The following is a 17,912-nucleotide window of genomic DNA, read 5'->3' as shown; positions in this document are numbered from 1 at the left end:
CCTAAAGGCAGAGCTCCGTGACCCGCCGCCCCCCCCCCGTGTCGGTCAGCGGGGTGGTCTCGCCCAGGCCGCACTGCAGGAGCCCGGGGGAAGGACGGGCGGTGAGGCGGCCCCGCCCGTCCGACAGCGCGGGCCGTGCCCGGCTCCTGCCGGGTCCTCTGACCCCTGCGGACCCCCCCAAAACTGCCTTAACCCCGTCCCCCCGCCAGTTTTGCCCGGACCAAAGTCGTTTTTTATTATCATTATTATTTGGCTGGGTGTGGGGGGAAGGGGGGGGGCGGTGCCGCGGCGCCCACCCCAGCGCCCCGCAGTTTTGGGGAGCAGCCCCTGTGCCCCGATAAACGGATCCTGTCTTTTCCGGGCCTGGATGGTCGTGATTTGGGGCTGGGGGAGGGCAGGGGGCTCCTGCTGGGCTACAAGGGGGGGGGGCAGGGAACCACGGCCACGTGGAGGGGCGGGGCCACGATCAAGGGGCGTGGCTTGGGGAATCAGATGGGAGGGGGCGGGGCAACGAGAGGGGCATAACTGAGTAGAGGGGCGTGGCAAAGAGCAGGGGGCGGGGTTTAGTGGAGGGGCGGGACCGCCGCAGGTGACTCTTCGACGACCCCCAGGTAAGGGGAGGGGAGGGGTCGCGGGTGTCGTGTCCGTGTAGGGGCACTTTTAGGAGGGCACCACACGGGACAGGTGCGAGCGCACCGGGTGACGCAGCTCCGCCAAAGCCCCGCCTCTTTCAGCCTAAGCCCCGCCCCTCCCGCCTGAAGCTCCACCCCCCCATTCCCCGCCCCGGCCCGTTCCCGGACGCTGTGCGAGCTGTTGGGGCGTTGCCATGGCAACAGTCGGTCCCGACAAATCGCGACAGCGGCTTCGGGCAGGAATGCAGCGTCACAGTCGGAGCGGACGCGTCCCCGCCGTCGGTTCCACCGCATTGTGACCGTCGGCTCCAGCACCGACAGCCCCGGCGGTGGCAGCGGGATGGCAGCCGCGACCGCCGGCACAGGATCCCGCTCCTTCCGTGCCCGGGGCTCCTCCCGGAGCTCCCTCCTCGCCCGTCGCCTCCAGATTTCACCGCCGGGATTACCGACCGTCCGTCCCGATGTCTCCCCCGGGCTCCCCAGTCCCCCCACACCCGCAGCTCCTCCGGCTGACCCGCTCTGTCCCCTCCGGGCGTGCCCCCGACACCCCGCGGCCAATCCCGGCAGAGGGCACAGAGCTCCTGCCAGCATCCGTCGGTGTCTGCGGAGCACCAGGTGGGGAGAGGGTCCCTCAAACTTTACTTTTCTGCAGGTCACGGGTTCCAGCGACCCTGTCGTGATGTCTCAGGATGTGTCAAAACATCCTCAAGAGCTGCTCTCCTTCAAGCCCAAGCCCAAGACCATCCAAGTCATCACCAAGGACCTGATCAGGGAGCTCATGTAAGGCTGTGCCCAAGCCCTGAGGGGTTTTGGGGGAATGGGTGTCAGTGCAGCATCCCCAAAATCTCTGGGGAGCAGGGATTGGCAGTGTGCCCTGGCCACCCCCAGGGATCCTGCCCCCTGCATCCCAGCCTGGTGCCACTTTCACCACACTTTCCCTTCCTCCTTCACCCCAAAACAGGAGAGCCAGGTCCCCACGGCTTCCCCAGCACTTCCCACATTGATCTGGGCTGGCTTGGTGGCCAAGTGGGCAGCTCAGGGAGCACAGGGAGCTGTTGGCATTTCCTTGCCACTGAGCTCTCTCCCTGGGCTCCCCAGCATTCCCCAGGAGAAGCCCAAACCATGTCTCATCATTGGAGAAAAGGAATATGAGAGGATCAAGGAATCAGCTCGAGCCCCGACTGAGGTGGAGGGCTGGGACAGGCTGAAGACCCTGAGAGCCAGACAGGACGCAGCCTTCGTAGGCATTTCCCTTCCTGCTTCCCCCTTTTCCAGCTCCCCAGCAGGCCCTAGGGGTGGTGGTTTCAACAAGGGGATCCCTTTGTCCCTAATGTTTTGGGGCACGGGGGAGGCTGCAGGGCTCAGAGCTCCGCTGAGAGCTGGGCAGCATCCCTGAAATCGTGCCCAGCACTGCCAGCCTTCCAAGGGCACGGGATATCTGCCCAGAGGTGTGGGGAGGGATGCCCATGGCTGTGTCAGGGTCCCAGGAGCCCAACACGTCCCCGCTCAGTGCCGGGAATGCGGCACCTGAAGCGTGACCCCTGCGAGCCCTCGGGAAGGTGTCCAGGATTGGGAAGTGCTCTCTGTCCCTGCAGGAAGCCCTGAAAAAGGCCCAGATTGAGGAGCAGAGAAAGGCAGAACTGGAGGACAAGAGGGACCATCGGAGAGACGTGGAGGAGGAGCTGCAGCAGGAGGAGCAGAAGCTGCTGCAGCGGGTGACAAGGATGAGGCTGGAGCAGGAGGAAGATGTGCGGGAACTGAACACGGTAGGGCCAGCACTCCCTGCTGTCTGCCTGAGCCTCCCCTGCTCCTCGTGCTCCCAGGCTCTTCCTCTCCTTCCCTTGTTGTCCTGTGTCATCTGGTGACATTCCCTGGCCCTCCCTGGCAGCTCCGAGCCACAGACACCTCTTGTCCCCGCAGCTGTTCCTCAATGCCAAGTGCAACATGATCCAGGACAAGCAAGTCCTGGAGAAGAGGATGATCCACAAGGAACTGGCGGAGGAGGAGAAGCGCCTGGATAAGATGATGGAAATGGAGCGGGAGAAGGGCATGGAGGTCCAGGAGGAGCTGGAGCGCCAGAGGAAGCAGGAGCTGATAAGGTGGGCAGAAGGCTCCCTCTTCCCCATGGAGGCATCTGGCCCATTCCAACCACACCAGCCCTGTCCATGCCAGCATTCCCACGATGGGGAGCAGGTTGGAACCAGAGGAAACCCTTCTGCTCTCGTATTCCCAGAGCCCGGCAGGACATTGTGAAACAGATGGAGCAGAATGCAGAGGAGCGGGCACTGAGGGCTGAGGAGCTGTACCAGGAGGGCCAGAGGCAGCTGGAGCGACTGGAGCAGATGAAGAGGGAGGATCAGAAGGTGGGAGCAGGGAGGAGGGGGGTGCAGGGAGGTTTCCACCTGGATGGAAAGGAATTGGCAGAGCTGGATCAGCCACACTCAGGGAGTAGGGACAGCAGCCAGCAGGATCAGAGCTCTGGTCTCTTGGGGACATTGTGACATCCCAGGGAGGTGGCCCAAAGCCTGCCTGCCCTGAGTGAAGGAGGAGGAAGGAGCACTTGGCTTGGTGGTCTCCAATCCTGCGTGGCATTTCCAGGCCTGGGAGCAGAAACAGGAGCAACTAAAGCAAATCCATGCCGATATTAAACGTTTCAACATGGAGAGCCAGAGGCTGAAGGATCAACAGCGGGAGTGGGAGAGGCTGGAGGACGAGCGGGTGCTGGAGCAGCAGCGGCAGAAGGCTGTAAGAGCAGCAGGCTCCTGGTGGGGTGGGCAGGGGCTGCAGGAGCTGTCCTGGGGCACTGTCCCACCCCAGATCTCTGTCCCATCCCAGGGCTCTGTCCCACACTCTGGGTCTCTGTCCCACCCCGGGTCTCTGTCCCATCCCAGGGCTCTGTCCCACCCTGGGGCTCTGTCCCACACTCTGGGGTTCTGTCCCACCCCGGGTCTCTGTCCCATCCCAGGGCTCTGTCCCACCCCGGGTCTCTGTCCCCCGTAGGAGCGTGAGTCCGCCTTGGAGGCAGAGCAGCAACAACTGCGCCTGGAGAAGGAGAAGGAGCTGGCCCGGCTCAGGGCCATGCAGGAACGGGCCCAGGACTGGCAGGCAGAGCGGGTGAGTGGCCCAGGCACAGGTGACGTGCCACCGTCCCTGTCATCACCCCAGCAAAGGGACAGCGCCTCTGGATGGGGGGGGGTCTGCAGGACCAGCCCCTGGAGCCAGGGGATGTCCTGGAGTGGTGCTGGCAGAGCCAAAGCCACGGCCAAGGGCTCCCATAGCTGCCCCTGATGGGAGCCCAGCACTGTCCTCTATTCGGGCAGGATGCTCTGAGGGCCAAGAGGAACCAAGAGGTCGCAGACCGGGAATGGCGGCGGCGGGAGCTGGAGAAGGCACGGAAGAAGGCTGAGCTGGAGCAGCAGCTGAAGCAGGACCGGCTGGAGCAGGTGGCCCAGAAGGAGCAGTACCTGGCCATGCAGGTGGAGCAGGACCACCAGGAATTCCAGAGGGTGCTCAGGTGAGGCACACGGGGCAGCTGAGGCAGTGACCAGGCGGCTCCCAGTTCCAGCTGGTGGCTCTGGGGACTCCAGTGCCAGCCCAGGTGTTGTGCCAGGTGTGTGGGGGGGCTGTGGCAGGGTCCCTGAGCCAGCCCTGCACTCCCACAGGGCCCATCAGGAGCAGCTGGAGCGGGAGAAGCTGGAGTGGGAGCAGAGAGAGCACCAGCAGCACGCCTATGCCGAAGATCTCCGGCGGCAGATGCAGGAGCTGCAGCAGCAGCGGCAGCAGGAGCGGGCGGCCGTCATTGCCGAGGGCTGGCAGCAGCAGCAGGAGGTCCGGCAGCGCAGCCAGCGCCTCGCCCAGTTCAGGCAGCAGAAGCTGCAGGAATTCAGGTCAGGGGCTGCCAGCGCTGCTTCCCTGGGCTCCCTGAGTCCTTCCTGGTGTCCCACCCTGGGCCACCTCCCAGCAGCTCCTTCTGCATCCTCAGCAAACGGGACCTGCTGTGGGGCCACGGTCCCAGATCCATCGGGAGCCTGATGGATTCTTTCCTCTGCAGAGCCACCGGAATTCCCGACAAATATTTTGCCCAGGTGGAGCGCAGGGCTCGGAGCCGAGCCAGCAGAGCTCCTTCCTAGGCCCAGCCCCGTGAGGAACCAGCTGGGGTGCCCCACGGATTCATTCGAGGCTCCATTTCCATTCTCCTGGGTGACAAGGTGGGGTGTACCCAAACTGTGTGTTCTCCTCCCATCTCCACCATCCTGTCAATGGCTGGGTCACTCCCTGTGGCTGCCCAGTGCACAGCTGAGCCCTCAGGCTGCAAGCTGGGTATTGTAAAATGCAGGGGAACCCGGTGGGAAGAAATGCTGATGTCCAACTCCAGTTCAGAAGGCTGAATGATTTCTTTATTATAACTATTTCTTTATTATAACTATGCTATAATACATTAATATGCTATATAAATGAAAATACTAAAACTACAAACCTACTTGTTCTAACTACCAAATCTGACTAACTCACAACTTGTGACCCTCTCTGAGAGTCCAGCCACAGGTGGGTTGGATTGGATTGGATTGGATTGGATTGGATTGGATTGGATTGGATTGGATTGGATTGGATTGGATTGGATTTGCCCTCAGGCTCAAACAATCCTCACCAGAATCCAATCAAGCAATCACCCCCCCCAGGTAAACAATTCTCCAAACACATTCCACATGGGAGAAACAAGGAGCAGAAATAGAAATTGTTTTCTCTTTCTTTCTCTCTGTGCTCCTCTATGAAAAATCCTGAGAGAGAGAGAGAAATGTGCTTGCCACAGCTGGCTGTTCCACAGGGGAAGGAGGCAAACCCTGCAGGCAGTGTTTGTTTGTCTTCCCAAACTGACTCAGCCTGTAGAGACCTAGGCCATCAAGGATTCCCCAGAACATCCCATGAGTCATAGGAATATGTAAATCCACTGTGAAATTCCCTGCCCTGGGGAGGTACTGAACATTCCTGCCTGAATCTGACCATATATAATCTGGGCTCTTTGGGGATTTGGGACATCAGCACCACTCAAGGGACCCAGGGGAGGACCAGACCTTCCACAGGACCACTGCTTTCAACAACACTGCAACCATCACTTCAACAGGACTTCATCCACCACCCTGACCGACAGGATGCCAGGTTGTACTCTGTGGTTTTAACCCAGTTTTTCTGTATCATTGCATTTATTGTAATCTTTCTATTAAATTGTAATTCTGACTTGAAATCTCTCTCAAGGTATTGGTGCAGTGTTAATTTCTCCCAGTGGTTTACTTTCAAACCAGCACACCCACTGACTAAGTTTTCCAATAAATAACATTTTCTGAGCAGTTTTTTTTTTTCCATGGGGCTCTTGCTCTTCTCTCCTCTTCCTCCCAGTGCTCCCAAACCTGTGGTTTTACCTGCAGGACCACAGAGAGGAAAATGGGATGGAAAACCTCCCTGTGCCCTGGCAGCACGTGGATGGGAGTTGAGAGGAACACCAATCTCCTCCAGTCTCCCGTGGGCAAGTCCTCAGTCAGAACAGGAGGGATGATGTTATTTCCCATCCTCTGGAAGGGACCTGCAGGTCATATTTAGGAGTGCCAAGAGCAGAGGGGCCCTGCCAGGTGGGCCAAAGGGACCCTGGGATCCCTTGGACTGTGTGGATCCATGGCCTGGCATGGCAGAGCCACAGCAGCTCCTGGCTTTAGGTGACCCCAGGGCATCATGTCCCCTGATGCCACCGAGATCTCTAGGGGCAGAATCCATCTCTGCTCCTGGGGTGAAGGGGGAGCCTAACAGGGACTGAGCTGGGAGATGAAGTGACCCCGACTGGGAATGGCCAAAACAGGCCCTTGGGACTGGCCCTGAGGCCCCCAGGAATCCTTAGCACAGATCCTCTCAGGAGAGGAGATTTCAGGGAGCCCAAAGGGCAGCGTGGGGCTTTGGCAGAGCTGCTGTGGGGACAGAAGGAATTCAACTGCATTCAACTGCCATGGCCTGATCCCGACTGCCCTGGAAAAGGGGGAGGCTCCACAGGGCCTTTGTGACATCCTCAGGTGAGGAACACGGCAGAGGAGGGGATTGGGACAGGGGAGAAGAGAATCCAGATTCTCCTGAAGGCTGCTTTGGCCTTCAGAGCAAGCAAGGTCCAGGGCCCTGCCAGGTTCCTCTGGAGGAGGAAACGTGCTGGGGGAAATATCCAGGGTTTCTTCCTCACTGGGGCTTCCCCTGGAAATCGTTCCTTTTGTGACGCTTTGGACTCTGAACCTCGTTGGTGTTGCAGTTGGTTTTATTCTCTCTCGTTGCTGTTTCAGGAAATCGTTCTTCTCTCAGCCCTTTGGGATCTTTGTGTCTCCACGGGGAGGGAGAGGGGCAGTTTTTAGTGGCAGCACACACACGTGTGGGCACCCATGGGTGGGGACCCCCAGTGCCCCCCAGTTCCCCCCAGTGTCACAGCACATTCCCGTAGATGTCACCGGGTTCCTGAGGTCGCCCGTGGGGTCCCCGCAGCTCCGCGTAGGTGACGTGGGGATCCTGGGGTGTGGTGGCACGGGGGGACACTGCGAGAGACAGGGGCTGTGGGATCTGGGTGGGGTGACACTCGTGGGTGACGTGTCACTGTCCACCCCCTGTGCTGCACTCACACTGCGCCTGTTTGCTGCTCACGACCTGGGTGTACAGCACCTCCCCCTCCTCGGGGGGATCCGGGGGGGCCCTGAGGGAATAAAGGGGATGTGTGGGAAGGGATGGAGAGTTGTGGGGTTGGGGTAAAAGGGGACTCATGGCTGGAGACCCCCACTCACCTTTCCTGGTGCTTCCTGGCGGCTGCCAAGGAAAGAGGGGAGGGGTGACTGTGGGGTCCCAGGGCCCTGACTCCTCTCAGGATTCCTGAACCCCCACGGGATCCTCAGTTTCCCCTCAGGACCCCCAAACATCCCTGCAGCCCCCCAGCATTCAGGAACCTCCCCAGTGCCCCCTGACCGACTCAGCCTCAAGAACCCAAAGCCCAGCAGGGACAGAGACCCCCCCCAAACACCCCCAGGGCCCCTGAAGGACCCCCAACATCCCTGCAGGACCCTCCAGCACCTCCCCAAACCCTACAGGACCCAAGGCAAGGTCACAGTCCTGGGGTTGTGGGTGCTGCCCTATCACACCCCAATTCTGGGGGCTTTCTACAGCTCCCTGGGGCCCCCGTCCCCCCATTGTCACCCACCCACACGGTGCCACCGGTGCCAGGCCACAATGACACCCACGAGCAGGACCAGGAGCAAAAGGGCCCCACCGACCCCTGCGGCCACTGCAAGAAACAGAGGGGGAGACGTCAGGGTCACCCATCACCCCAGGGCTGCTGCACTCCCCGGTGACCCTGTGTGACCCCACCTGCGTCCCTGTGGCCCCACGGTGTCACCGTCAGTGCCAGCTCTGGGCTGAGTGCCCGGTGCTCGTCCTGTCCCAGCTGGTTGGTGGCCACGCACTGGTAGGTGCCCGAATGTGCCACACTGACGTTCCCAAGCTCCAGGAGGGGACCCCGGGCCACCTCCTGCCCGTTGTGCAGCCAGGTGAAGGTGACAGGGGCTGAGCCCACCTGCACTGAGCAGCGCAGGGTCACGGGGTCACCTGGGCACACCTGGTGTGCCGGGGGAGCGGGGGTGATGGTGGCATTGGCCACGGGCACTGCGGGGACACAGACAGGGCTGAGGCCACAGGGAGGGGCTGGCAGCCGGTGTGGGGGGATTGGGACGGGGGGGATGGGTGTGATGGGGGATGCCGGGGATGGGGTCACAACACAAAGGGGTGAGGGGACAAGGGGAGAGATGGAAGGAACTGTGAAATGTGTCTGGGGCACATGGAGGTGCCCAGGCAGGGACCCGGGGGCGCTGCGGGGGCTCCCCGTGCCCATCCCCGCACTCACTGCGCACCGTGACGCGGAGCCGGGCGCTGCTCTTCCGCACGGCCCCCCCCTCGGAGCGCACCTCGCAGCTGTAATTCCCCGAGTGGGAGACCCCCACGGCGGGCACCAGCAGCTGCGGGGACCCCTGCGGGCCCCCCACCCTCTGCCCGTCCCGGTAGAACACGTGCAGGAGGGGGGCTCGGGGCCGCAGGGGGCTGGGGGTGCTGAGGCAGCTGAGATTCAGGGGGGACCCCTCGGTGGGCTCGGGGGGACCCTCCAGCACTGGCACCGAGAAGAGCTCTGGGAAGGAGAGGGGAGGGGGATTTGTGAGCCCGAGGCCCTGGGGAGGGGCTGTGGGGGTGTCGGGGTGGCGGCTGTGGGGTGCTCACCCTGCACTGTCACTGTCACCGGCGCTGACTCCTTCCACTCCCACCATCCCAGCCGGCCCTTGCAGCGGTAGCGGCCGCTGTGGTGCAGCTCCAGAGGCGACAGGGACAGCTCGGTCCCATCGGGGAGCCGCCCCAGTTCCTGCCCCTCGTGGTAGAAGGACACCTCGGTGACCTTGTTGTCCCGCCAGCCCCGGCAGCGCAGTGTCACCGTGTCCCCCTCCAGCAGCGCCCGCGCTGGCACCTGCAGCACCAGCCGGTCTGGGGGACAGAGGGGTCCTGTCACACCCGATGGCACCGGGACCCCCCATTGGGTCACACCAGCGGACCAGGGGTCCCCAGTTCCAGCACGGGGGTCCCCTTCACTGGGATGCTCTGGGATGTCCCCAGAGCAGGGGACAGGCTCTGGTCACACCAGGGGGTGACCCATGGACCAGAGCCCACCCAGAGCCCACCCAGAGCCCTCGGGGTCCCCACGGTGCCAGGCTGGGGACACCCACACCCCCCTCACCATTTGAGACTCTCACGGGCAGTCTGTGCCCACTGCCGGGTCTGCCACACTCGTAGGTGCCACTCTCGGTGACAGTGACGCGGTTGTGTCCCCTCGGCCCCCAGTGCCACCTGTCCTTGTACCAGGTGGTGGCACCGGCGGTCGCCGAGCCCTGGCAGGTCAGTGTCACCTCGTCCCACAGCACCGCCGGCCTCCAGGGGGGTTCCACGAGGAGCTGGGGGGTCTGGGCACCTGCGGGTGACAGGGGACACCAGCCTGGCAGGGCCAGCGCGGGGCTGGGGACAGCGGGGTGGGGACCCGGCATCCCCCGAGGACTCACCAGCGAGGCCGAGGGTCTGGGCTGGAAGGGAGAAGGGACAGGGCTGGCTGGGGGTGGCACCGTGGGGACAGTGCCACCCCGGGCACAGAGTCTGGGGGCTGTCCCCAAACTGTCCCCATGGGAAAGCAGTTCTTGTGAGAAAGTGCATGGGGTGGTCCCCAAAAGATTTGGAGGGGCAGGGGACATGTCTGTGTCACAGCCACCCCTGCACCACATCCGTGTGGCATGGACGCCTTGGGAACAGGGACACCGAGGCCACCCAGGGCTGAGGCAGAGCATGGGGACACTGTGGACACCCTGGGGACAAGGACACCACAGACACACCCCATGCTGGCCCAGGTCACCCCCACCAGCTCCTGATCCTATCCCCATGATCCCATCCCCATGGCCACATCCTCACCCTTCTTGTCCCCTTCTGTCCCTGCATCCCAGTTCCCTTGTCCCCATGCCCAGAGCTACCTGAGCCCAAAGGTGTCAGTCCCCACATTCCTGTCCCCACATCCCCATCCCCACATTCCTGCCCCCTCTTCCTGGCCCCAAAGCCACCCTACATCCCCAGTCTCACCAAGCTCCACTGTGGGCAACATGGACTGGCACTGCTGGCCTTGGGGACCTCAGGGGACCCCGCAGCCCCCCTGTGCCCCCTCCCCACCGCTCTCTGCCTCACCAGGGCCCATCCCCGGGCTGCCAGGCCCGTGCCCGGGGCACTCACCCCACAGGAGCAGCGTCACCTTCCCGGCCATCCCGCTGTCCCCAGCCATGTGGACTGGCTGTCACTGGCTGCCGTGGCCACCGCTCCCCTGGCTGGCGGCTCTTCGGATGAAGGGGAAGGAAGCGAGGTCACGACTCGTCCCCACGTGTAGGTGGCCCTTGGTGGGGGCAGGGTGGCCACGGGCTGTGGGCAGGGTGGGGACAGGATGGGGACAGGGCTGGGTGGCACACGGTGGGACATGGGGTCCCAGGAGTGGGGGGCTCAGGGGGTTTGGGGAGCCAGGGACGGGTGTCCAGGGGAATGGGGGTCCGCAGGGATGGGGGGACTCAGGGATGGGAGTCCCAGGGGAACGTGGGCTCCGGGGATTTGGGGTCATGGGATAAGGATGCTGGGGAATGGGGGGTCCAGGGGGAATGGGGGGGTCCTGGGAGACTCCAGGTCCTGGGGCAAGGGGATTTCAGGGGATGGAATGAATGGGTGAGGGTTCCTTGGGAATGGGGTCCTGGGCCATGGAGGTCCTGGGGAATGGGAGCGCTGGGATGGGGGCCCCAGGCCGAGGGGGACCAAAGGAATGGGGGTCCCATGGTTGGGGTCGCAGGGGAATGGGGGTGCCAGGGATGGGCAGTGGCTGGGTGGGCACGGGGGTCACAGCTCCTTCCCCGGGTGCCTCAGATTTTGGGGTGACCCAGCACAGCCCCCCTGGGGAGCTCATTTCCTGGGCAGGCATCACATGGGGGCCCTGGGCAGCTCTGCTTCTGTGCCCTCCCCTGCCCTTCACATTTTCTGCTCTTTATTTCTCTTTTTCCCTTATTTTCCTCGCTTCTGTGCCATGTCCCCTCGCCCCCGGTTCCTGGCTCAGCAATCCCGGGAGCACCTGAGCAGGGAATGGGTTGGGGGTACCCAGGGGAGGGGGAAAATGGGGTGTGTGGGGTGCAGGGAAGGGTGGGGAGGCTGTGGGGGATGGAGGTGCTGGGCTGGGCCCCTCAACACTTTCACTTTCTTTTTCCTGGACAAGAAGGAAGAGGCCTTTGTGATGAGAACCAGATGGGAAAGGGGGAGGGGGTTCTGTCCTGGGGGAAAACCAGGGGTCTCCTGTCCTGGGAGGTCCTTGTTTTGGGGAAATCCAGTGCAGGGGGTGACACATCCTGGCATGGGGGGTCCTATCCCAGGGGGTGGCACCTCCAGAAATGTCCCTGCACATTCCTGGCCGGGTGCCCGTCCCAGGGCTGGCACATCCTGGGCACCCCAGCCCCACTGCACAGGGGTGGCCATTGGCCAGCCCTGCTCTGGCCAGCCCCAGCTGGCAGCCAGGACCTGAGGGTCCCCCCCGCCCCCTTGCCTTTGATTCTGGCAGCTTTAGAGCTGCTGCAGAGGTGAGAATTCTGTGGGGGAAAAAAGGCCTGCCTGTGGTTTGCTCAGCCCTGCGAGAAGCACAAAACCCAAAGGGAGCCCAGGCAGGGGCTCTGTGGGGGCCTTTGATGGTTTTCAGAGCAGGGCTGGCTGGAAACCCCCTGTGCAGGTGCAGCTGCATGGGAACCAGTCCGGAAATGCAGCAATTGATCATTTTGTCCCTCTTGGCAAGGGACTGAGATAGCCCCAAAAGTCCTGCAAATCCCACACCCCTCTGCTCAACAACCTGACCTGGACCTTCCTTCTTCACCAAAACCTGCAGCCCTCTGGAACCTCCCGGAAAGAATGTTTGTGTTCTGGATGTGCACACCAGAAGAGAGGGAAAAGTGTGGAAATATTGAGCAGGGGCTGCACACGAGGGCCTGGGGAACAGGGGTGTCACAGCAGGAGCAGGGGAACTCAGGGCAGGCTGGAGTGGATTTACCAGGGAATCAGACCCTGAGGCACACACGGGCATTTCCACAGATTCCTCTGCTCTGTTCCAAGGATGGACAGAGTTTCTCCCCTTTGGGAGCAGAATCCATGGGAAGTCAATTGAGTTTCAGAGTTAGAAAAACGGGAGAATTCCTAAATATGGCCCAACAAAAGGCTTCCTTATGGGCTGGTTTTTGCCTTTATTCTATGGGTGTGTGATTTTGTCTGAAGGAACTGGGCATCAAGTGTTGCTTGAGATCGCTGAGCCAGGAAATGGGGGGAACAGGAAAAAGCCCAGGAGTGTGTGGGGCAAAGACACAGAGCCACCCAGGAGAGCCCTGGGGTGACCCCAGGACTGTGGGGGCTGTGCTGGGCTCGGGGTCACCTCAAAATCTCAGGCAGTGCGTGGAGGAGCTGTGACCCCTGTGCCCACCCAGCCACTGCCCATCCCTGGGACCTTTGATTCCCTTGGGAACCAAAACATGAGACCCCCATTCCTTACATCCCACCCTGTCTGGAGCCCCCATCCCAGCACTCCCATTCCCCAAGATCTCCAGGGCCCAGGACCCCATTCCCAAGGATGCCTCTCCTGTTCAATCCATCCCCTACAACCCTCCTTCCCCAGGTCATTGGTTCTTCCATAGCCCCCCATTCCCTGGACACCCATCCCTGGCTCCCCAAACCCCCTGAGCCCCCCACTCCTGGGACCCCATGTCCCACCGTGTGCCACCCAGCCCTGTCCCCATCCTGTCCCCACCCTGCCCACAGCCCGTGGCCACCCTGCCCCCACCAAGGGCCACCTACACGTGGGGACGAGTCGTGACCTCGCTTCCTTCCCCTTCATCCGAAGAGCCGCCAGCCAGGGGAGCGGTGGCCACGGCAGCCAGTGACAGCCAGTCCACATGGCTGGGGACAGCGGGATGGCCGGGAAAGTGACGCTGCTCCTGTGGGGTGAGTGCCCCGGGCACGGGCCTGGCAGCCCGGGGATGGGCCCTGGTGAGGCAGAGAGCGGTGGGGAGGGGGCACAGGGGGGCTGCGGGGTCCCCTGAGGTCCCCAAGGCCAGCAGTGCCAGTCCATGTTGCCCACAGTGGAGCTTGGTGAGACTGGGGATGTAGGGTGGCTTTGGGGCCAGGAAGAGGGGCAGGAATGTGGGGATGGGGATGTGGGGACAGGAATGTGGGGACTGACACCTTTGGGCTCAGGTAGCTCTGGGCATGGGGACAAGGGAACTGGGATGCAGGGACAGAAGGGGACAAGAAGGGTGAGGATGTGGCCATGGGGATGGGATCATGGGGATAGGATCAGGAGCTGGTGGGGGTGACCTGGGCCAGCATGGGGTGTGTCTGTGGTGTCCTTGTCCCCAGGGTGTCCACAGTGTCCCCATGCTCTGCCTCAGCCCTGGGTGGCCTCGGTGTCCCTGTTCCCAAGGCGTCCATGCCACACGGATGTGGTGCCGGGGTGGCTGTGACACAGACATGTCCCCTGCCCCTCCAAATCTTTTGGGGACCACCCCATGCACTTTCTCACAAGAACTGCTTTCCCATGGGGACAGTTTGGGGACAGCCCCCAGACTCTGTGCCCGGGGTGGCACTGTCCCCACGGTGCCATCCCCAGCCAGCCCTGTCCCTTCTCCCTTCCAGCCCAGACCCTCGGCCTCGCTGGTGAGTCCTCGGGGGATGCCGGGTCCCCACCCCGCTGTCCCCAGCCCCGCGCTGGCCCTGCCAGGCTGGTGTCCCCTGTCACCCGCAGGTGCCCAGACCCTCCAGCTCCTCGTGGATCCCCCCTGGAGGCCGGCGGTGCTGTGGGACGAGGTGACACTGACCTGCCAGGGCTCGGCGACCGCCGGTGCCACCACCTGGTACAAGGACAGGTGGCACTGGGGGCCGAGGGGACACAACCGCGTCACTGTCACCGAGAGTGGCACCTACCGGTGTGCCAGACCCGGCAGTGGGCACAGCCCCCCCGTGACTGTCTCAGACGGTGAGGGGGGTGTGGGTGTCCCCAGCCTGGCACCGTGGGGACCCCGAGGGCTCTGGGTGGGCTCTGGGTGGGCTCTGGTCCATGGGTCACCCCCTGGTGTGACCAGAGCCTGTCCCCTGCTCTGGGGACATCCCAGAGCATCCCAGTGAAGGGGACCCCCGTGCTGGAACTGGGGACCCCTGGTCCGCTGGTGTGACCCAATGGGGGGTCCCGGTGCCATCGGGTGTGACAGGACCCCTCTGTCCCCCAGACTGGCTGGTGCTGCAGGTGCCAGCGCGGGCGCTGCTGGAGGGGGACACGGTGACACTGCGCTGCCGGGGCTGGCGGGACAACAAGGTCACCGGGGTGTCCTTCTACCACGAGGGGCAGGAACTGGGGCTGCTCCCCGATGGGACCGAGCTGTCCCTGTCGCCTCTGGAGCTGCACCACAGCGGCCGCTACCGCTGCAAGGGCCGGCTGGGATGGTGGGAGTGGAAGGAGTCAGCGCCGGTGACAGTGACAGTGCAGGGTGAGCACCCCACAGCCGCCACCCCGACACCCCCACAGCCCCTCCCCAGGGCCTCGGGCTCACAAATCCCCCTCCCCTCTCCTTCCCAGAGCTCTTCCCTGTGCCGGTGCTGGAGGGTGCCCCCGAGCCCACCGAGGGGTCCCCCCTGAATCTCAGCTGCCTCAGCACCCCCAGCCCCCTGCGGCCCCGAGCCCCCCTCCTGCACGTGTTCTACCGGGACGGGCAGAGGGTGGGGGGCCCGCAGGGGTCCCCGCAGCTGCTGGTGCCCGCCGTGGGGGTCTCCCACTCGGGGAATTACAGCTGCGAGGTGCGCTCCGAGGGGGGGCCGTGCGGAAGAGCAGCGCCCGGCTCCGCGTCACGGTGCGCAGTGAGTGCGGGGATGGGCACGGGGAGCCCCCGCAGCGCCCCCGGGTCCCTGCCTGGGCACCTCCATGTGCCCCAGACACATTTCACAGTTCCTTCCATCTCTCCCCTTGTCCCCTCACCCCTTTGTGTTGTGACCCCATCCCCGGCATCCCCCATCACACCCATCCCCCCCGTCCCAATCCCCCCACACCGGCTGCCAGCCCCTCCCTGTGGCCTCAGCCCTGTCTGTGTCCCCGCAGTGCCCGTGGCCAATGCCACCATCACCCCCGCTCCCCCGGCACACCAGGTGTGCCCAGGTGACCCCGTGACCCTGCGCTGCTCAGTGCAGGTGGGCTCAGCCCCTGTCACCTTCACCTGGCTGCACAACGGGCAGGAGGTGGCCCGGGGTCCCCTCCTGGAGCTTGGGAACGTCAGTGTGGCACATTCGGGCACCTACCAGTGCGTGGCCACCAACCAGCTGGGACAGGACGAGCACCGGGCACTCAGCCCAGAGCTGGCACTGACGGTGACACCTGACTCACCCTGGCTCACAGGTGGGGTCACACGGGGACACCGGGGTGTTCAGGACCCCCGAGGTTCAGGGTGACCCCGGTGTGTCCCCCTCTGTCCCCAGCAGTGGCTGTGAATGTCGGCAGGACCCTCCTGTTCCTGCTCCTGCTCCTGGCTGTCGTTATGGGCTGTCACTGGTGGCACCAGCGGCGTGGGTGAGAATGGGGGGGGGAATGGGGGTCCTGGAGTGAGGGGAAGCCCCCAGAGTGGGGGCAGAGATCAGCAGCACCCAGGACCCCTGAGCTGGGGGAAACTGAGCCCGCAGTGACTGCGGCTGGAAGTCTTGGGGGATCTGGGGGGAATTTGGAGGGTCTTGGTTGGGCTCCAGCGCCATCCCTGGGTGGGCTTAGGGGAACATTGGGGTGGCAGTGGGAGCTCCTGGAGGGTTTGGGGAGCTCTTGGTGGGCCATGCGGGGATGTTGGGGGATCTTTTCGGGGTCGTGGGTGAGTTTGGGGGTGCCCCTACCTGCCAGGCTTGGGGTTCTGGGGCTCAAATGGTCAGGCATACCGGGTGGGTTGGGAACACTGTGGTGGTGCAGAAGTTCTGGGGGGTTCAGGGGTGCTGGGAGAGTCCAGGGGGAATCAGGGCTCCTGTGGGAATTGGGGCTGCAGTGGGCATTTGGGGGTCCTGTGGGTGGTTGGAGCTGCCGAGGTCCCAGGGAGGTTCAGGGGTCCTGGGGTCCCCACGGTCACCCCCTCCCCTTTCCCTTGCAGCTGCCAGGAAGCCCCAGGACAGGTGAGTGGGGGGCTCAGGCTGGGACTCCCCTTTCCCCCTCCCCAGACACCACCCAGACCCCCCCTTATCCCCACAGGACCCCCCAGAGGAGGGGGCTGTGCTGGACCCCCACGGAGGGGACAGAGGGGGTGATCAGGGGGGGTCACAGGGACACGTCACCCACGGGTGTCCCCTGTCACCCAGCTCCCCCACAACCGGTGTCACTCTCAGAGCCCCCACGGGTGTCCCCCAGCCCTGCCCCACCTCGGGATCCACGAGTGACCAACGCGGAGCTGTCGGGACCCTACGAGTGACAGCGGGACCCCCGTGACTACGAGGACACGCTGTGACACTGGGGGCACTGGGGGTCCCTGCCCAATGGCACCCGCCGTGTGCCCCCCCTGCCAAGGCTCCCATGGGTGCCCACCGTGCCCGAGCAGTGGCCACGAGTGGGGGCTCCCATGTGGGGCTGCCCAGAGCTCCCCATTCCAGTGCTCCCAGTACCTCCAGCGCCTCCCCATTCCCTCCCCCAGTGCCAGGGGGCACAGGACCCTTGTCCCTTGACCCAAAACGCAGCTTTTTGATGAAACCAGGAGAAATGGTTTTTGTTTGTTCAGCTCTGCCTGGTCAGCTCGGGGAGGAGCAGGGTCCCGGTCAGGTTGTCGCGTAGATCATTCTGGGATTTGCAGGATTTTTGGGGCTCCCTCAGTCCCTTGGGGACAGCGACAAAATGATCAGTTGGGGCATTTCCGGACTGGTTCCCTCGCAGAGGGGAAGGAGCTGCCGCTCCCTGTTTGTCCCCTCTCGGTGACACCGGCCCGGGGCTCGGGGACCTGCGGCGGTGCCGCCCCGTCACCACGGACCACCGATCCCGCGGCTGGAGCCCGGCAGCAGCACCGGGAGCGCCCCGAGAGCCGCGGGACGGAGCCGGGGTTCCCCCTAAACGCCGCCCCAAAGCTCGCCCCATCCCCGCCCCAGCCCTGCCCGCTGCCCCCGGTGCCCAAAGCCCCGCACCCGGCGCTCCCCGAGCTGCGTCTGAGCCCCGGGCTGCCTGCGGAGCCTCGGCCGGGCCCGGGCCTGGGGCGGGCGGGGGCGCCGGGAGGTGCCGGGAGGGCGGAGGGGAGCGGGGACCCCCGGGAGGAGCCCCCGGCACCGCGGGAGCGGAGTCCTGCCTCGGGTCGCTTGTCGCGGGTCGCGGCCGCCGTCCCGCGCTGCGAGGGCCGGGACTGTCCCGGGCCCTGCGGGACCGACGGTGGCGATGTGTCCCGCGAGGGGGGATTTTGGGGTCTCACCCCGTCCTTTCCAGGACCCCTGATCCCCCATCCCCCCCGGCGCTGTTGGGGACGTTGGGGACAGCGCCCGCTCGCGCCGGCGGCCGTTGGGGACATCTCGCGACACCCCGCCGCTGCCGTTCTTCCCCCGGCCGGGGGCCTGGCGACAATCGCGAACCCTGGCATCCGCCAATGGCGGACACGCGACAGCCGCCCCTGCCCGGGATCCGCCTCCCGCTATCCTGGG

At 64.1% G+C, this 17,912-nt stretch overlaps 3 protein-coding genes across 5 annotated transcripts in view; 2 read left to right on the top strand and 1 right to left on the bottom strand.

Moving 5' to 3' along the window:
* The first annotated feature begins 19 nt into the window (after window positions 1-19).
* Window positions 20-5,878, top strand: LOC128801213 (cilia- and flagella-associated protein 45-like). Of its 3 annotated transcripts, none has more exons than XM_053966970.1 (11): window positions 20-101; window positions 1,285-1,412; window positions 1,731-1,872; window positions 2,228-2,398; window positions 2,553-2,731; window positions 2,866-2,995; window positions 3,231-3,377; window positions 3,633-3,746; window positions 3,953-4,146; window positions 4,295-4,519; window positions 4,684-5,878. In XM_053966970.1, exons 2-11 carry the CDS (start codon window positions 1,312-1,314, stop codon window positions 4,760-4,762), a joined length of 1,482 nt encoding a protein of 493 aa, XP_053822945.1. In that variant the 5' UTR covers window positions 20-101; window positions 1,285-1,311; the 3' UTR covers window positions 4,763-5,878. The 3 variants fall into 3 exon arrangements, with proteins under 3 accessions (XP_053822945.1, XP_053822946.1, XP_053822944.1); XM_053966971.1 differs by lacking the exon at window positions 20-101 and adding an exon at window positions 593-611; XM_053966969.1 differs by lacking the exon at window positions 20-101 and adding an exon at window positions 897-1,083.
* Window positions 5,879-6,924: 1,046 nt separating this feature from the next.
* FCGR2A (Fc gamma receptor IIa) lies at window positions 6,925-10,703 on the bottom strand. Its single transcript, XM_053966744.1, has 9 exons — window positions 10,452-10,703; window positions 9,740-9,760; window positions 9,421-9,651; window positions 8,913-9,314; window positions 8,013-8,306; window positions 7,846-7,929; window positions 7,436-7,457; window positions 7,277-7,347; window positions 6,925-7,192 (listed from the first exon to the last, which is right to left on the bottom strand). The coding sequence occupies exons 1-9, from the start codon at window positions 10,498-10,500 to the stop codon at window positions 7,083-7,085; spliced, it is 1,284 nt and encodes a 427-aa protein (XP_053822719.1). The 5' UTR covers window positions 10,501-10,703; the 3' UTR covers window positions 6,925-7,082.
* Window positions 10,704-12,981: 2,278 nt separating this feature from the next.
* LOC128801106 (sialoadhesin-like) overlaps window positions 12,982-17,912 on the top strand; it is a 13,634-nt gene continuing 8,703 nt past the window's right edge. The window contains exons 1-6 of the mRNA XM_053966743.1: window positions 12,982-13,226; window positions 13,917-14,256; window positions 14,507-14,764; window positions 15,370-15,663; window positions 15,744-15,834; window positions 16,394-16,415. Of these exons, the coding sequence (XP_053822718.1) occupies window positions 13,953-14,256; window positions 14,507-14,764; window positions 15,370-15,663; window positions 15,744-15,834; window positions 16,394-16,415 (969 nt within the window). The 5' untranslated portion in view covers window positions 12,982-13,226; window positions 13,917-13,952. The remainder of the gene's footprint in view (window positions 13,227-13,916; window positions 14,257-14,506; window positions 14,765-15,369; window positions 15,664-15,743; window positions 15,835-16,393; window positions 16,416-17,912) is intronic.

This window comes from Vidua chalybeata, chromosome 29, assembly GCF_026979565.1.
Source record: "Vidua chalybeata isolate OUT-0048 chromosome 29, bVidCha1 merged haplotype, whole genome shotgun sequence".
NCBI classification, from domain to species: domain Eukaryota; kingdom Metazoa; phylum Chordata; class Aves; order Passeriformes; family Viduidae; genus Vidua; species Vidua chalybeata.
Note: the sequence above shows the minus strand (reverse complement) of the source record. Positions and strands in the feature narration are given on the sequence as shown.

Coding starts and splice junctions, on each gene's coding strand:
- FCGR2A (XM_053966744.1), bottom strand. CDS start 10,500: ATGGCTGGGGACAGCGGGATGGCCGGGAAGGTGACGCTGCTCCTGTGG. Junction 9,652..9,739: donor CCAGACCCTCGGCCTCGCTG/GTGAGTCCTCGG, acceptor TGTCACCCGCAG/GTGCCCAGACCCCCCAGCTC. Junction 7,930..8,012: donor GTGGGGCCACAGGGACGCAG/GTGGGGTCACAC, acceptor TGTTTCTTGCAG/TGGCCGCAGGGGTCGGTGGG.
- LOC128801213 (XM_053966969.1), top strand. CDS start 973: ATGGCAGCCGCGACCGCCGGCACAGGATCCCGCTCCTTCCGTGCCCGG. Junction 2,732..2,865: donor AGGAAGCAGGAGCTGATAAG/GTGGGCAGAAGG, acceptor TCGTATTCCCAG/AGCCCGGCAGGACATTGTGA. Junction 4,147..4,294: donor GAATTCCAGAGGGTGCTCAG/GTGAGGCACACG, acceptor GCACTCCCACAG/GGCCCATCAGGAGCAGCTGG.